The following is a 16,423-nucleotide window of genomic DNA, read 5'->3' on the forward strand; positions in this document are numbered from 1 at the left end:
CCTTGCCCCCCCCCGCCTCACCTTGCCCCACCCCTCACCTTGCCCCCCCCCCCCACCCTCACCTTGCCCCCCCCCTCACCTTGCCCCACCCCTCACCTTGCCCCCCCCCCTCACCTTGCCCCCCCCCTCACCTTGCCCCCCCCCTCACCTTGCCCACACTCGAGTGCTGCGGCGCTCCCCCCGCGATCTCCGTGCTGCCCGGGGTCACAAAGTTCCCCGTCTCCACGGAGTAACCTGCGGCACACACCTCGTCATCACCTCGTCATCACCATCACCACCTCGTCATCACCTCGTCATCACCTCGTCATCACCATCACCACCTCGTCATCACCTCGTCATCACCATCACCACCTCGTCATCACCTCGTCATCACCTCGTCATCACCGTCACCTCGTCATCACCTCGTCATCACCTCGTCATCACCTCGTCATCACCTTGTCATCACGGTCATCACCTCGTTACCAACGTCACCCCAGCTGCCCCCCCCCCCCCCCACTGACCCAGGTAGCTGCCAGGCCCCACGTGCCAGGGCTCGGCGTGGTAGTGGAGGCGGTTTTCCGTGGCGTTCCACACCACCACCGTGCCCGTCCAGTAGAACGAGCCGGGGGCGCCCATCACCACCGCGTCCTGGCGGGGGGGGGCGGGGACACGCGGGGGGGGGGCGGGGACACGCGGGGGGGGGGGCGGGGACACAAGGGGGGGGGGGGCGGGGACACAAGGGGGGGGGGGCGGGGACACGCGGGGGGGGGGGCGGGGACACAAGGGGGGGGGGGGGACAGGTGGGACGGGAGGACGCGGATGAGGGGACGTGGAGACAAGAGGCAGGGGGACATGGAGACGCAGAGACATTAACGTCGCACAGATACATGGGGAGACACACGGACACACAGACACAGGGACACACACAGACACACAGACACACAGACACGGGGACAACACAGACACACAGACACGGGGACAACACAGACACGGGGACAACACAGACACACACACACACACACAGACACACGGACACACACAGACACACGGACACACACAGACACACAGACACACGGACACACAGACACACACAGACACACGGACACACAGACACACACAGACACAGACACACACAGACACAGGGACACACACACACAGACACACAGACACACACACAGACACACACCTGTGTAATGGCGGCACTCATCCCTGCCTGACACGAGCCGTGTTCCTCGCCATAGTTGCGGTGTTTGTCTGTGGGCGGATGGGGGAGGGGGGCAAGATGGGTAGGGGGGATACAAAGACGCACGCAGTGATACAAACATATAAAGGCCCCCCAGATAGCCTTAACAGACTGCTGGGACAAGTGCTGTTAGCGAGTTACGACCGACGAAGTCCGGCACGGCACACGAGAGGGTGGGTGGTCAGCACCACGCCATCCACCACTCAAATCACGAACCACAAACCACATCACGCATTCCACCACCTACCACACCACCTACCCCACCACTCAAATCACGAACCACAAACCACATCACTCATCCCACCACCTACCACACCACCTACCCCACCACACAAATCACGAACCACATCACGCATCCCACCACCTACCACACCACCTACCCCACCACTCAAATCACGAACCACATCACGCATCCCACCACCTACCACACCACCTACCCCACCACTCAAATCACGAACCACATCACTCATCCCACCACCTACCACACCACCTACCCCACCACACATATCACGAACCACATCACTCATCCCACCACCTACCACACCACCTACCCCACCACACAAATCACGAACCACAAACCACATCACGCATCCCACCACCTACCACACCACCTACCCCACCACTCAAATCACGAACCACAAACCACATCACTCATCCCACCACCTACCACACCACCTACCCCACCACTCAAATCACGAACCAGATACCACATCACTCATCCCACCACCTACCACACCACCTACCCCACCACTCAAATCACGAACCACAAACCACGTCACTCATCCCACCACCTACCACACCACCTACCCCACCACACAAATCACGAACCAGATACCACATCACCAATGCCCCCCTGTGTAGGAGTAAGCAGACATCAATATTTATTTATGCCGGAGGAATCCGATGAGCTGTAAAGCTCTTTTTGCCAGACGCCCAGTCGAATAACAAATACCCGATGTTGATGTGAAGCTTTCGTGACTGCAGGAATCCATACTCTCTGGTTCTTTCGGTGAAGTCGCCCCCCCCCCTCTTACCAATACAACCTCTTGCCACGGCAGCTCTCTCGCCTACCTCAACACGTCTTCTTGCCGTGCTCGTCCCACCTGATGAGGATCGCTCGAGCTGCGCTCGAAACGTCGCGATTCGTTTGATTTAATTTCAACAAATACCCTCCCCCCCCCACCGCCACCCATCCTCTCGTCCAATCATTCCCCTCCTTCTCTGTCGCCCCCCACCCCTCCCTCTCCCTGCGCCACCCGGGGGGGCGGGCGTGGTCCCCCCCCACCCCCCCCCCGCCCCCCCCCCCCCTCCTCACTCTTGTGGCACGGCCTGAGCTGCTTGGTGCCCTGCCGGGCGGCCAGGCTGGCGGGGATGAGCAGGCACACCCCGTACGGGTAGATCGTCTTGCGGTAGTGCACGTTCTTCCAGCGGTGGGCACACACCTGGGGTGCAAGATGGGGGGGGGGGGGTGTGTAACCACGGGTGTAACACGCACGCCTTCGCGATCAATATTGTTCTGGCCAATCGTCCGATGATGCTGGTTGATGTAATTGCCAGCGAAACGTCGGACTACTCTCATTGTGAATGTTGTGGATTCACTCTCCAAAACACCGGTGGGCTGAAGTAGTAAACTAATACTGGTAGGAACCTCCTGGTTACACCAGCCCACAGGGGATTGTTGTGTCCGTCCGTCCGTCGTGTAGGGAGGGGCTGGGTGGGGAGGGAGGGGCTGGGTGGGGAGGGGAGGGTGGGGAGGGGCTGGGTGGAGAGGGTGGGGAGTGGCTGGGTGGGGAGGGTGGGGAGGGGCTGGGTGGGGGGGCTGCGTGGGGGGTGGGAGGGGTGGGGCTGGGTGGGGAGGGGCTGGTCACCCCATGGTGCCCTTATAAAACTCAACGTTTAACCTACTCACGCCGGCTCGTGCCCGCCCTCAGTCGGCCATATTTGCGGAATACACCACGCCGCCGTTGACCCTGGCCATTGACCGAGCAACCCAACGTTCCTACCAGCTCCCTCCGCAGGAATGTGTTTGGCGCGTTGTTTACGTGACAAACCTTCCTGGCTGTGTTGGGTGGTGGAAGGGTACGACACATTTATACTTGCGCGATCTAACCCAAAACCCTTTATTATGTATATAACTACTCATTTTGTTTAACACGTAGGCTTTCGCGACCAATATTGTTCATAATCAACAATTTTTGGGTTTAGATCGCGTTATTTATAAATGTGTCGTAACCCTCCACCACCCGACACGGCCAATCAGTAAAAAAAGTGTCACGTTGACAAAAGACAAATAGTTCACTGCTTTAGCCCACCGGTGTGTTGAAGCGTGAAACCACAACATTTACAATTTGAGTACGACGTTTCGCTGGTAATTGCATCCAGCATCATCGGGCAATTCGCCAGAATGGTGAGGCTCTGCTGTGTCTCCCGTTCTTATATAGAGCAGCAGCAGGGTGACGTCATCATTAACTCATTAACTCATCAGGTGCAAAGATTTGAGGGGGGGGGTTATTGTAATTATATACTTGATTAGTAATAAGGCTATTGTTACGATGCGAGTTGTAGATTAGTAATCATTTGGAATGTGTTCTATTGTGATTATGCTACATTAATAATCAGTTAGTGCTTGTTTCCCTTATAAGGAATTGTAATGCATCTTATTTAATAATACGCTTCCAGGCCGCACTAAGCCTGTAGCTGTCTGAGCGATTAAAGTTATTTCTGTTTCTCTCAATCTCAATGGATTCTCTAATTAGTCTTTGCCAGTAGTAACTAGTTTTACACAACACTTCAACGTTGTCAAAATCAATTGAGTGTCCCTGTTGGCAAGCATGTTCTGCCACTGCCGACAGTTGTGTTTGCGATAGTTTAATATTTCTCTGGTGTTCTTTTAGTCTTACACTAACGTTACGCCCTGTCTGTCCAATATAGCATCTGCCACATACACAATTAATCCGATATACACCTTCTGTTGATAATTTAGGTAATTCGTCTTTAGTGCACGTTACTAGTTGTTGAATTTTGTGTACTGTACCAAATCTTACTGTAATGTTTTGCTTTTGCAAAACACGGGCTAATTTGTCAGTTACTCCTGAGATAAATGGTATTTTTATTGTTTTAATAATCTGATCGCTTTCAGCAGTGTTGCTTTGCGATCGTGATTTGGCATTTAGTGCTCTGTTAACTTGAGCATTATTGTAGCCATTCTGTCTTAGTGCTTCTTTAACATGTTTAATCTCTCTCACTAGACTTTCATCATCTGACACTGTTTTAGCCCGATGTATGAGCGTCTTGATTAGAGAGGATTTCTGAGCTGGGTGATGATGCGATTTCGCATTCAGATAGGCATCAGTGTGCGTTTGCTTTCTGTAAACGCTGTGTGTTATTTTACCATTTAGGCCATGCCCAAGTAAAATATCCAGGAACGGGAGTGTGTTATTCACCTCCATTTCCATGGTGAACTGAATGGCCGGGTTTTGTGCATTGAGATGATTTAGAAAATCGTTAAGTGTATCTTTACCATGTGGCCAGACAACCAAAGTGTCATCCACATATCTAAACCAAAAGGATGGTTTTAATGTGCTCGAGGCAAGTGCTCTGGTTTCAAAGTTTTCCATGTACAAATTTGCTATAGCAGGAGATAAAGGAGAGCCCATTGCTGCTCCCTCCCTTTGTTTAAAGAATTCACCTCTCCATAAGAAGTAAGTGTTATTTAAACAATGTTCAGCGAGTTTCGGAATATCTTTTGGTAAATCTGTATTCTTTACCAGTGTATCAAGTAATTTAAGCGACTCGCTCACTGGAACCTTAGTGAATAGCGAAATCACATCAAAACTCACCAAAATATCATTAGGGTTAAGTTTAATATCTTTGATCATATTCACAAGATGTTCTGAATTTCTTATGAATGATGATGTCCTACCGATGTAGGGCTGTATTTGTTTAGTTACATATTTTGCTAATTTATATGTGGCAGAGCCAATTGTACTGACTATGGGTCGTAAAGGGATGCCGATTTTATGGATCTTTGGTAGCCCATACAGTCTAGGTGGTTTTGAAGCCCTTGGCTTAATTAGGAGTTGCTCATTTTTTGGGATTAATGAATTTGCAATGATTGCAGTAGTCTTACGTTCCAGAGTATTAGTTGGATCTCGTTTAATTTTAATGTAGGTACTTTCCTCTAATAAATCTTTAATTTTATTATCATAATCGGCTCGTGACATCACTACAGTAGTGCGGCCCTTATCAGCTGCTAGGATTTGAATATCTTTATTTAGACGAAGCTCTCTTAAGGCTTTTGCCTCGTTCGAGCTAATATTTACTTTCGGTATTTTACTATTCTCAATTATTTTGGCAACCTCGTGTCTAGTCATCTCTGCCTCATTATGTGGAAGGAGTCTTACTGCTGATTCTACCTCAGCAATTATCTCATCCACTGGAATTGTGCGTGGGGTAACGGCAAAGTTAAGGCCTTTAGAAAGGACAGAAATCATGTCAGTGGTTAAACTATTAAAAACGAACAATTTAAAAACAAAACCGTAATGAACTTGACTAACACTAATTTAACCACTGACATGATTTTTGTCCTTTCTAAAGGCCTTAACTTTGCCGTTACCCCACGCACAATTCCAGTGGATGAGATAATTGCTGAGGTAGAATCAGCAGTAAGACTCCTTCCACATAATGAGGCAGAGATGACTAGACACGAGGTTGCCAAAATAATTGAGAATAGTAAAATACCGAAAGTAAATATTAGCTCGAACGAGGCAAAAGCCTTAAGAGAGCTTCGTCTAAATAAAGATATTCAAATCCTAGCAGCTGATAAGGGCCGCACTACTGTAGTGATGTCACGAGCCGATTATGATAATAAAATTAAAGATTTATTAGAGGAAAGTACCTACATTAAAATTAAACGAGATCCAACTAATACTCTGGAACGTAAGACTACTGCAATCATTGCAAATTCATTAATCCCAAAAAATGAGCAACTCCTAATTAAGCCAAGGGCTTCAAAACCACCTAGACTGTATGGGCTACCAAAGATCCATAAAATCGGCATCCCTTTACGACCCATAGTCAGTACAATTGGCTCTGCCACATATAAATTAGCAAAATATGTAACTAAACAAATACAGCCCTACATCGGTAGGACATCATCATTCATAAGAAATTCAGAACATCTTGTGAATATGATCAAAGATATTAAACTTAACCCTAATGATATTTTGGTGAGTTTTGATGTGATTTCGCTATTCACTAAGGTTCCAGTGAGCGAGTCGCTTAAATTACTTGATACACTGGTAAAGAATACAGATTTACCAAAAGATATTCCGAAACTCGCTGAACATTGTTTAAATAACACTTACTTCTTATGGAGAGGTGAATTCTTTAAACAAAGGGAGGGAGCAGCAATGGGCTCTCCTTTATCTCCTGCTATAGCAAATTTGTACATGGAAAACTTTGAAACCAGAGCACTTGCCTCGAGCACATTAAAACCATCCTTTTGGTTTAGATATGTGGATGACACTTTGGTTGTCTGGCCACATGGTAAAGATACACTTAACGATTTTCTAAATCATCTCAATGCACAAAACCCGGCCATTCAGTTCACCATGGAAATGGAGGTGAATAACACACTCCCGTTCCTGGATATTTTACTTGGGCATGGCCTAAATGGTAAAATAACACACAGCGTTTACAGAAAGCAAACGCACACTGATGCCTATCTGAATGCGAAATCGCATCATCACCCAGCTCAGAAATCCTCTCTAATCAAGACGCTCATACATCGGGCTAAAACAGTGTCAGATGATGAAAGTCTAGTGAGAGAGATTAAACATGTTAAAGAAGCACTAAGACAGAATGGCTACAATAATGCTCAAGTTAACAGAGCACTAAATGCCAAATCACGATCGCAAAGCAACACTGCTGAAAGCGATCAGATTATTAAAACAATAAAAATACCATTTATCTCAGGAGTAACTGACAAATTAGCCCGTGTTTTGCAAAAGCAAAACATTACAGTAAGATTTGGTACAGTACACAAAATTCAACAACTAGTAACGTGCACTAAAGACGAATTACCTAAATTATCAACAGAAGGTGTATATCGGATTAATTGTGTATGTGGCAGATGCTATATTGGACAGACAGGGCGTAACGTTAGTGTAAGACTAAAAGAACACCAGAGAAATATTAAACTATCGCAAACACAACTGTCGGCAGTGGCAGAACATGCTTGCCAACAGGGACACTCAATTGATTTTGACAACGTTGAAGTGTTGTGTAAAACTAGTTACTACTGGCAAAGACTAATTAGAGAATCCATTGAGATTGAGAGAAACAGAAATAACTTTAATCGCTCAGACAGCTACAGGCTTAGTGCGGCCTGGAAGCGTATTATTAAATAAGATGCATTACAATTCCTTATAAGGGAAACAAGCACTAACTGATTATTAATGTAGCATAATCACAATAGAACACATTCCAAATGATTACTAATCTACAACTCGCATCGTAACAATAGCCTTATTACTAATCAAGTATATAATTACAATAACCCCCCCCCTCAAATCTTTGCACCTGATGAGTTAATGAGTTAATGATGACGTCACCCTGCTGCTGCTCTATATAAGAACGGGAGACACAGCAGAGCCTCACCATTCTGGCGAATTGCCCGATGATGCTGGATGCAATTACCAGCGAAACGTCGTACTCAAATTGTAAATGTTGTGGTTTCACGCTTCAACACACCGGTGGGCTAAAGCAGTGAACTATTTGTCTATTGTCAACGTGACACTTTTTTTACTGATTGGCCGTGTCGGGTGGTGGAGGGTTACGACACATTTATAAATAACGCGATCTAAACCCAAAAATCGTTGATTATGAACTACTCATTTTATTTGACCATGATAAGGCCCACTGAGCTATATAAGTTAACATTTTCAGAAGCGACCTGTCCACACAAATGGTAGCAGCTGAACGAAGTGGACATTTATAGCGGCAGCCCAGCACTCCAAACGCGGGACGTCGATTCTAAATGTGGAGGGGGAAAACCGGAGGACCCGGAGAAAAATCCACGCGACCACGGGGACAGAGAGAAAGAGATGCAAACTCCAAAAATACAGCAGCAGGCGTCAGGGTCGGGATCGAACCCACGACCTCCTGTAGACCAGGTGAGGTAGTTAACATCTTCTAGGCACGTGATTATGATGAGAGAGAGACACTGCAAACTCAAAAACTACAGCAGCAGGCGTCAGGGTCGGGATCGAACCCACGACCTCCTGTATACCAGGTGAGGGAATTAACATCTCCTAGCCACCGTGATGATGATGAGAGAGAGACACTGCAAACTCCAAATATACAGCAGCAGGCATCGTCAGGGTCGGGATCGAACCCACGACCTCCTGTATACGAGGCGAGGTAGTTAACATCTCCGAGAACCCGGCGACCCGAATTTGATTCCCATTCACTGCAAACAGCAGTGATGATTACACTGGTCAACACACTTTTTCTGGCATAAGGTATTCCAACGGTTTTGAGGTAATTTTGGGGTGCTGATTCCAAATCTGGCATCAGTTTTTGTCTATCACATCAGGTTTTTGAGATATCAAATATTGCATTTTCAATAAAAACTGCAGAAGAAAAATATTAAATAAATGTGGATATCTACATAAAATGATATTATAAACACACTATCCTAAAAATACAGCACCATATTTTATCACTAAAGCAGTCACTGACTCGCAACAACTTGCAATCATAAGCGACAGAGTTAATTTCGGGTAAAATCAATGAAAATGGGGTATGCCGATAGCATAAAATGAGATGTGATAGAGCAAATCTGAGATCAGATTTGGAATCAGCACCCTGAAATTAGTCTAAAACAGCTGTAAAAGTCCAGGCCAGAAAAAATCTTTTTTTTTTTTGACCAGTGTTATTTGAACCGGTCCTGCGTCTCCCCTAGGTCTACTCAACCTAAAATAAGTGCCCGGTGCGGTGTGTAAACATCGCCACTCGGGAGAAAAAGGCGGCCATGCGTGGTGCTGGCCACCCACCCCCTCGTGTGCCGGGCTAGTCTTCATAGGTGCTCGCTAACAGCTCTTGCTCCAAAAGTCTGTTAAGGCTACACGGGGGATCTTTGTCTTGTTGTTGTTGTGGGTGGATGTGTTGGTATGTTGGATGAGACAGTGGCTGAGGTGGTGGATCAGTGGGTAGGTGAGTTGGCGGGTGAGTTGGTTGGTGAGTTGGTGGATCAGAGGGTGGGTGGGTGAGTGTCTGAGACGGTGGGTCGGTGAGAAAGTGATAGATTTTGTTTCATTACCAGGATTTTCCCATCGCTGCCCGGCTGTCGCTTGAGGCTCACGCCGAGCCACTGGTCCTCCAGGTCCGCTCGGCAATATTTCCCACACGTCTGGTTTTGCTGAGTCACTGGAAGAAGAAAAAAAAACATTCCAAACACGTGGGCGCATTAATGTCCGTGTCAGAGAAAAAGCAGGTGCCAAGGGACCTCCGATTAATATGCTTGGCTACGTACGGTGCGAACGAAGTTCAACACACAAACACCGCACATCCAATTAGCACGGTTGGTTACGTACGGTGCGAAAGAAGTTCAACATATAACACACTAGCTTCACTACCCGGCTTCGCCCGGGACTTGGATTCTTGTTTTGGATTAACACACGGCCTACGCGGAGGGTGGGGGGGGGTGCGTGACGTCAGCAGGCACACCGCGTGACGCTGCCGCATGCGGGTGACATCACAGATGTGACGTCACCGCTCACTTTCCGTGCAAAATATATCCATTATTGCGCCCCCCTCCCCTCCAAAACACAAAAGTCTATTTTTAGACTTTTGTCATTGTGTACAGTCTGGAAGCTACCCACATGCAAAATTTCAAGTTTTTGTTGCATGTTGGGAAGTACGCTAAACATTTAGAACAGACACACACATTCACAAATTTCCCTTTTATATATACTAAGGCCCCTGGGGATGGATACCCTCTGCCCTCTCGATCTCTGTTCGTCGCCGTCTCGTTATGAGTCTCATGTGTTATCATAGCCACGATCATAAACCACATGTCCATCCACCCCCCTGCTCCCCCGCCATAGCAATGTGGAACTGCCACCACTGGGATGTGAACAGGATATGTGCAGTGCGTGCAGCAAAACGCCAATGTGTGACTCTACTTCAATGCTCACACGTCTATCCGCCCCCCCCGGCCTCCCACCCACTCGCCATCAACAAACCCGCACACTGACCAACATCCATCAGCGGATTGTTTTTTTTCAGCTTCGCACACTGAAAATATCGCGTGGGAGGAATGGAAAACGATTCCGACCTACAACAGAACGCCGCTCTGCGCTTAATTCATCCGCCTACTTGCTGTACTGCCCCCTTTCTCTCCTACTCGTCCCGAAGGTCAACGCCTAATTGCCCTGGAATTGGCTGTCCGGTGGTCCATCTGTGCGTGGTCCGCCAACCCCCACCTCCGAGTGGCTGGCTCACAACGGCCGGCTCCCACAATCTCTCCAAGCATCGAGACATTCCTTCTGCCCCTTCGCCGGGATTCTAACCCTCCCCGGGGAGGTCTGTGGAAGGGCTTGTTTAGGGTGTGGCACCGCCTGCTATCGCCACACATCACTCTGTCCCCCCCCACCCCACCCCCGTCTCTATCTGTGTAATCTCCCTCCATCTATCTCTGTGATCTCACCCCGCCCCCATGTCTCTCTCTCTCCGTGAGCATCTCTTTGCGTGAGTATCTGCGTCTGTAACTCATCACGCTGCCTATCTCAATTTGCAGCTAGGGTGAGGGTTAGAGCTCTTATAGGGTTAAGATTAGAGTTATGGGGTTATGCTGAGGGCTATAGGTTTAGGGTTATGTGGTTAGGGTTATGGGGTTAGGGCTATGGTGTTAGGGTTATGGGGTTCTGGCTATGGTGTTAGGGTTGTGGGGTTAGGGCTATGTGGTTAGGATCAGGATTAAAGACTCAAACTTAGGGCTATGGGGTTAGGGGTTGGGGATATGGGTTTAGGGCTAGATTTATGGGGTTAAGGCTGTAGGGTTGGGGTTATGGGGCTATGGCTAGCGCTATGGGGTTATGACTATGAGGTTAAGGCTATTGAGTTAGGGTTATGGTCAAGGCTATGGGGTTAGTGCTCGAGCTATGGGGTTAGGGCTATGGATATAGGGTTAGGGCGAGAGCTATAGGGTTAGACTGAAGGCAAGGGGGTTTGGGTTATGTGGCTATGGTTAGAGCGAAGCCTATGGGGTTAGGTCTATAGGGTTAGGGCTAGGGCTATGGTTAGAGCTAGGGCTATGGGTTTAGGGCAATGGGGTTAGGGCTATGGGGTTAGGGCAATGGGGTTATGGCTATGGGGTTAGGGCTATGGGGTTAGGGCTATGGGGTCGGGCTATGGGGTTAGGGCTATGGGGTTAGGGCTATGGGGCTAGGGCTATGGGGTTAGGGCTATGGGGCTAGGGCTATGGGGTTAGGGCTATGGGGTTAGGGCTATGGGGCTAGGGCTATGGGTTTAGGGCTATGGGGTTAGGGCTATGGGGTTAGGGCTATGGGGTTAGGGCTATGGGGTTAGGGCAATGGGGTTAGGGCTATGGGGTTATGGCTATGGGGTTAGGGCTATGGGGTTGGGGCTATTGGGTTATGGCTATAGGGTTAGGGCTATGGGGTTAGGGCTATGGGGTTAGGGCTATGGGGTTGGGGCTATTGGGTTATGGCTATAGGGTTAGGGCTATGGGTTAGGGCAATGGGGTTAGGGCTATGTGGTTAGGGCTATGGGGTTAGGGCTATGGGGCGATGCTTGTGGCAAGGTGGCCAGGCTTGTGGGAGCCAGGGCCCGACTCACTGTCCAAGGGGACCTCGCTGCAGCTCCGCGTGGGGTTCCTGCGCACGGGGCAGCGGAACAGGGAGCCCGGCCTCTTCGTGTTGGGGTACAGGGCGGAGCGGGATTGGGGGGCCCCCACCAGCACCCTGGGGGCAGAGGGGGGGGCACAGGCAGAGGGGGGGGGGCGTCACTCCTGCACGGCACAGGTTGGATGGGGTGATGATGATGTCGTGGCGATGATGGTGTAGTGGTGGAGGTGTAGTGGTGATGGTGTGGTGATGATGATGGTGTGGCGATGATGGTGTGGTGATGATGATGTTGTGATGATGATGTGGTGGTGATTATGGTGTCGTGATGATGGTGTGGTGATGGTGTGGTGGTGATGATGGTGTGGTGATGATGGTGTGGTGATGGTGTGGTGATGGTGTGGTGATGATGGTGTGGTGATGATGGTGATGATGATGGTGTGGTGATGGTGGTGATGACGGTGTGGTGATGGTGGAGTGGTGGTGATGATGGTGTGATGATGATGGTGTGGTGATGGTGTGGTGGTGATGATGCTGTGATGATGATGGTGTGGTGATGGTGTGGTGGTGATGATGGTGTGGTGATGATGGTGTGGTGATGATGGTGATGATGATGGTGTGGTGATGGTGGTGTGATGATGATGGTGTGGTGATGGTGTGGTGGTGATGATGCTGTGATGATGATGGCGTGGTGATGATGATGGTGTGGTGATGATGATGATGGTGTGATGGTGTGATGTTGTACCAACCTCCTGCTCACCACCACCACCTCATCAACCCTCGCCACACATTTTCGTCTCATGCTCCACCTCCTCATTACCTCCTCAACACCACCGCCGTCACCACCAGCAGCGGCATCGTCCCCACAATCACCATCACAACCTCGCCACTATCACCACGGTAACCTCCCCACCTCCAACACCTCCTCCTCAACACCACCACCACTAACATCGGCAGCTCATACATCGCCTCATCATGACAACCACATCTTTACCACCACTACCACCACCACCACCATCACCGCCAAACATCACACCACCACCACCTCCTCACCATCATCATCATCTCCTCGCCACGTTACCTCCCAGCAACAAAGACAAAAGACACAGACCCCCCATATAGCCTAAACAGACTGTTGGGGCAAGTGCTGTTAGCGAGCAGCACCTATGAAGGCCGGAACGGCACACGAGGGGGTGGGTGGCCAGCACCACGCCCGGCCGCCTTTGTCTCCCTCGTGGCGATGTTTACACATTGCACCAGGTACTCATTTGAGGCTGAGTCGACCTAGGCGAGGCCCAGGACCGGTTCAGATGATCGTCACTGGTGGTGGCTGTGAGCGGGAATCGAACTCGGCTCGCCGGGTTCGTAGCTCAACGCCCTAACCACGACACCACCGCTCCCCAGCACCACAACCACCACCACCACCACCTCATTCATTACCTCCTCGCCACCACCGCATCAACACATCACATCCTTGCCACCACCACATCACCACATCACCTCTCTTGCCATCACAACATCACCTCCTTGCCACATCACCTCCTTGCCATCACCACCTCACCACATCACCACCACATCACCACCACAGCTTCATTTCTCACCATCACCTGCACACCATCAACAACATCTACTATCACCACCATCATAATCATCACCACCACCACAACCTGTATATCAACCATCACCAGCTCATTGTCACCTCATCACCACCAAGCACGGCTTCTTCCTCATCAACCACCACCAACACATCCGCTATCACCACCACCACCACCACCATCAATCATCGCCACCGCCGCCACGTTACACCTCCTCCTCACCACCACCACCTCCACCTCCTCACCACCACCACCACCTCCTCCTCCTCACCACCACCACCACCTCCTCACCACCACCACCTCCACCTCCTCCTCACCACCACCACCACCTCCTCACCACCACCACCTCCTCCTCACCACCACCTCCACCTCCTCACCACCACCACCACCACCTCCTCACCACCACCACCACCTCCTCCTCCTCACCACCACCTCCACCTCCTCACCACCACCACCTCCACCTCCTCCTCACCACCACCACCACCTCCTCACCACCACCACCTCCACCTCCTCCTCACCACCACCTCCACCTCCTCACCACCACCACCACCACCTCCTCACCACCACCACCACCTCCTCCTCCTCACCACCACCTCCACCTCCTCACCACCACCACCTCCACCTCCTCCTCACCACCACCACCACCACCTCCTCACCACCACCACCACCTCCTCCTCCTCACCACCACCTCCACCTCCTCACCACCACCACCTCCACCTCCTCCTCACCACCACCACCACCTCCTCACCACCACCACCTCCACCTCCTCCTCACCACCACCTCCACCTCCTCACCACCACCACCACCACCTCCTCACCACCACCACCACCTCCTCCTCCTCACCACCACCTCCACCTCCTCACCACCACCACCTCCACCTCCTCCTCACCACCACCACCACCACCTCCTCACCACCACCACCACCTCCTCCTCCTCACCACCACCTCCACCTCCTCACCACCACCACCTCCACCTCCTCCTCACCACCACCACCACCTCCTCACCACCACCACCTCCACCTCCTCCTCACCACCACCTCCACCTCCTCACCACCACCACCACCACCTCCTCACCACCACCACCACCTCCTCCTCCTCACCACCACCTCCACCTCCTCACCACCACCACCTCCACCTCCTCCTCACCACCACCACCACCACCTCCTCACCACCACCACCACCTCCTCCTCCTCACCACCACCTCCACCTCCTCACCACCACCACCTCCACCTCCTCCTCACCACCACCACCACCTCCTCCTCACCACCACCACCACCTCCTCACCACCACCACCACCTCCACCTCCTCACCATCGCTCGTGCTGGTAGACGTGAGGCAGCACGGAGTATCCGAAGAACGAGGAGTTGGGACGGAAGTAGACGAGGGCTCTGTCAGCGTCCAGGCTGTAGCCCGAGACTCGCCCCGGCGCCACCGCCACCAAGACGACGGCGACGACGAGGAGGAGGGGGATGGGGGCGGCCAGGGTGGACGAGGTTGACGACGACGATGATGATGAGTGGGAGGAGGAGGAGGAGGTAGTGTCGTGGTCACGACCGCTCGCGGCAATTCCTCTCTTCGTCCGTCTCACGTCTCGCCTCGCGGGCAACGACGATGCGTGCAGAGACGTGGACATCGTCTTCGTCATCCTACACCACCTCGTCGTGGTCGTGGTGGTCGTCGTGGTGGTGGTCACCATCAGAGACTCATCTGACGGTGAGCTCCAGGCGGCTGTGGTGGCGGTGATGGTTGATGGTGAGGGGGGGGTGATGATGATGTGCCGTGAGTAATCCTCAATGAATTATTGACGAGGTGGTTTAATGAGGAGTGAAGAGGTCGCGGTGATGCTGATGATGATAACTACGACGGTAATGTTGCTCTATCGGATGACGATGATGATGTTGGCGATTCCGATGATGATAAAGAAACTTAAAAGAGGATGATGAGAAAAATCAATGAAGGCGGCTAATTCGGTGATGGTGATGATAACGATAATGTTGCTGATGCTGCTGCTGATACTGGATGATGATGATGCTGCTGAAGATGATGTAGATCCCTACTACTGCTGCTGCTGATGGTGACGAAGTTAATGTAGACGCTGCTACCGACGACGACGATGATGTTACTGCTGACGATGATGATGATGACGTTGGTACTGACGATGATGTTACGGCTGAAGATGATGATGCTGACGTGCTAATAATCTGACCGAAACTAAAATCGAATGTGCACACCGGCGTGGCTGTCCGCCTCGAGGAGTCTCACTGTAGCCGAGCTTCTTTGCACAAAGGCAGGAAAAAGTTGGGAGTGCGTTGGAGGGAGATTTTTTTTTCTGAGTTTCCTCGCCACAGTGCGGAGAGGTTTTTTTTCCCCCTTTCTCAGAGTGAAATTCTGCGGGAAGCGGAAAAGGCGTCACGTGTTCAGTCGGAGACGTTTTAACACACACACACACACCGTTACATACCACGAAACAACAAAGACCCCCCGTGTAGCCTTGACAGACTGTTGGGGCAAGTGCTGTTAGCGAGTAGCACCTATGAAGGCCGGAACGGCACACGAGGGGGTGGGTGCCCAGCACCACGCCCGACCGCCTTTGTCTCCCCAGTGGTGATGTTTTTACAGCATACCAGGTACTCATTTGAGGCTGAGTCGACCTAGGGGAGGCCCAGGACCGGTTCAAATAATCGCCACTGTGTGTTGGTCGTGAGCGGGAATCGAACCCGGGTCGCCGGGTTCGTAGCG

The 16,423-nt window shown here is 50.9% G+C and overlaps 1 protein-coding gene across 1 annotated transcript in view; it reads right to left on the reverse strand.

Moving 5' to 3' along the window:
• The window catches only part of LOC144951473 (integrin alpha-9-like), a 40,349-nt gene extending 24,310 nt beyond the window's left edge, over positions 1–16,039 (reverse strand). The window contains exons 1-7 of the mRNA XM_078881774.1: positions 14,995–16,039; positions 12,086–12,210; positions 9,546–9,652; positions 2,538–2,664; positions 1,166–1,233; positions 501–627; positions 149–234 (exon numbers count right to left, since the gene is read on the reverse strand). Coding sequence (XP_078737900.1) covers positions 149–234; positions 501–627; positions 1,166–1,233; positions 2,538–2,664; positions 9,546–9,652; positions 12,086–12,210; positions 14,995–15,380 — 1,026 coding nt within the window. The 5' untranslated portion in view covers positions 15,381–16,039. The remainder of the gene's footprint in view (positions 1–148; positions 235–500; positions 628–1,165; positions 1,234–2,537; positions 2,665–9,545; positions 9,653–12,085; positions 12,211–14,994) is intronic.
• Positions 16,040–16,423: the final 384 nt, after the last annotated feature.

The sequence above is a fragment of the Lampetra fluviatilis genome, chromosome 62, assembly GCF_964198595.1.
Source record: "Lampetra fluviatilis chromosome 62, kcLamFluv1.1, whole genome shotgun sequence".
Taxonomy (NCBI): domain Eukaryota; kingdom Metazoa; phylum Chordata; class Hyperoartia; order Petromyzontiformes; family Petromyzontidae; genus Lampetra; species Lampetra fluviatilis.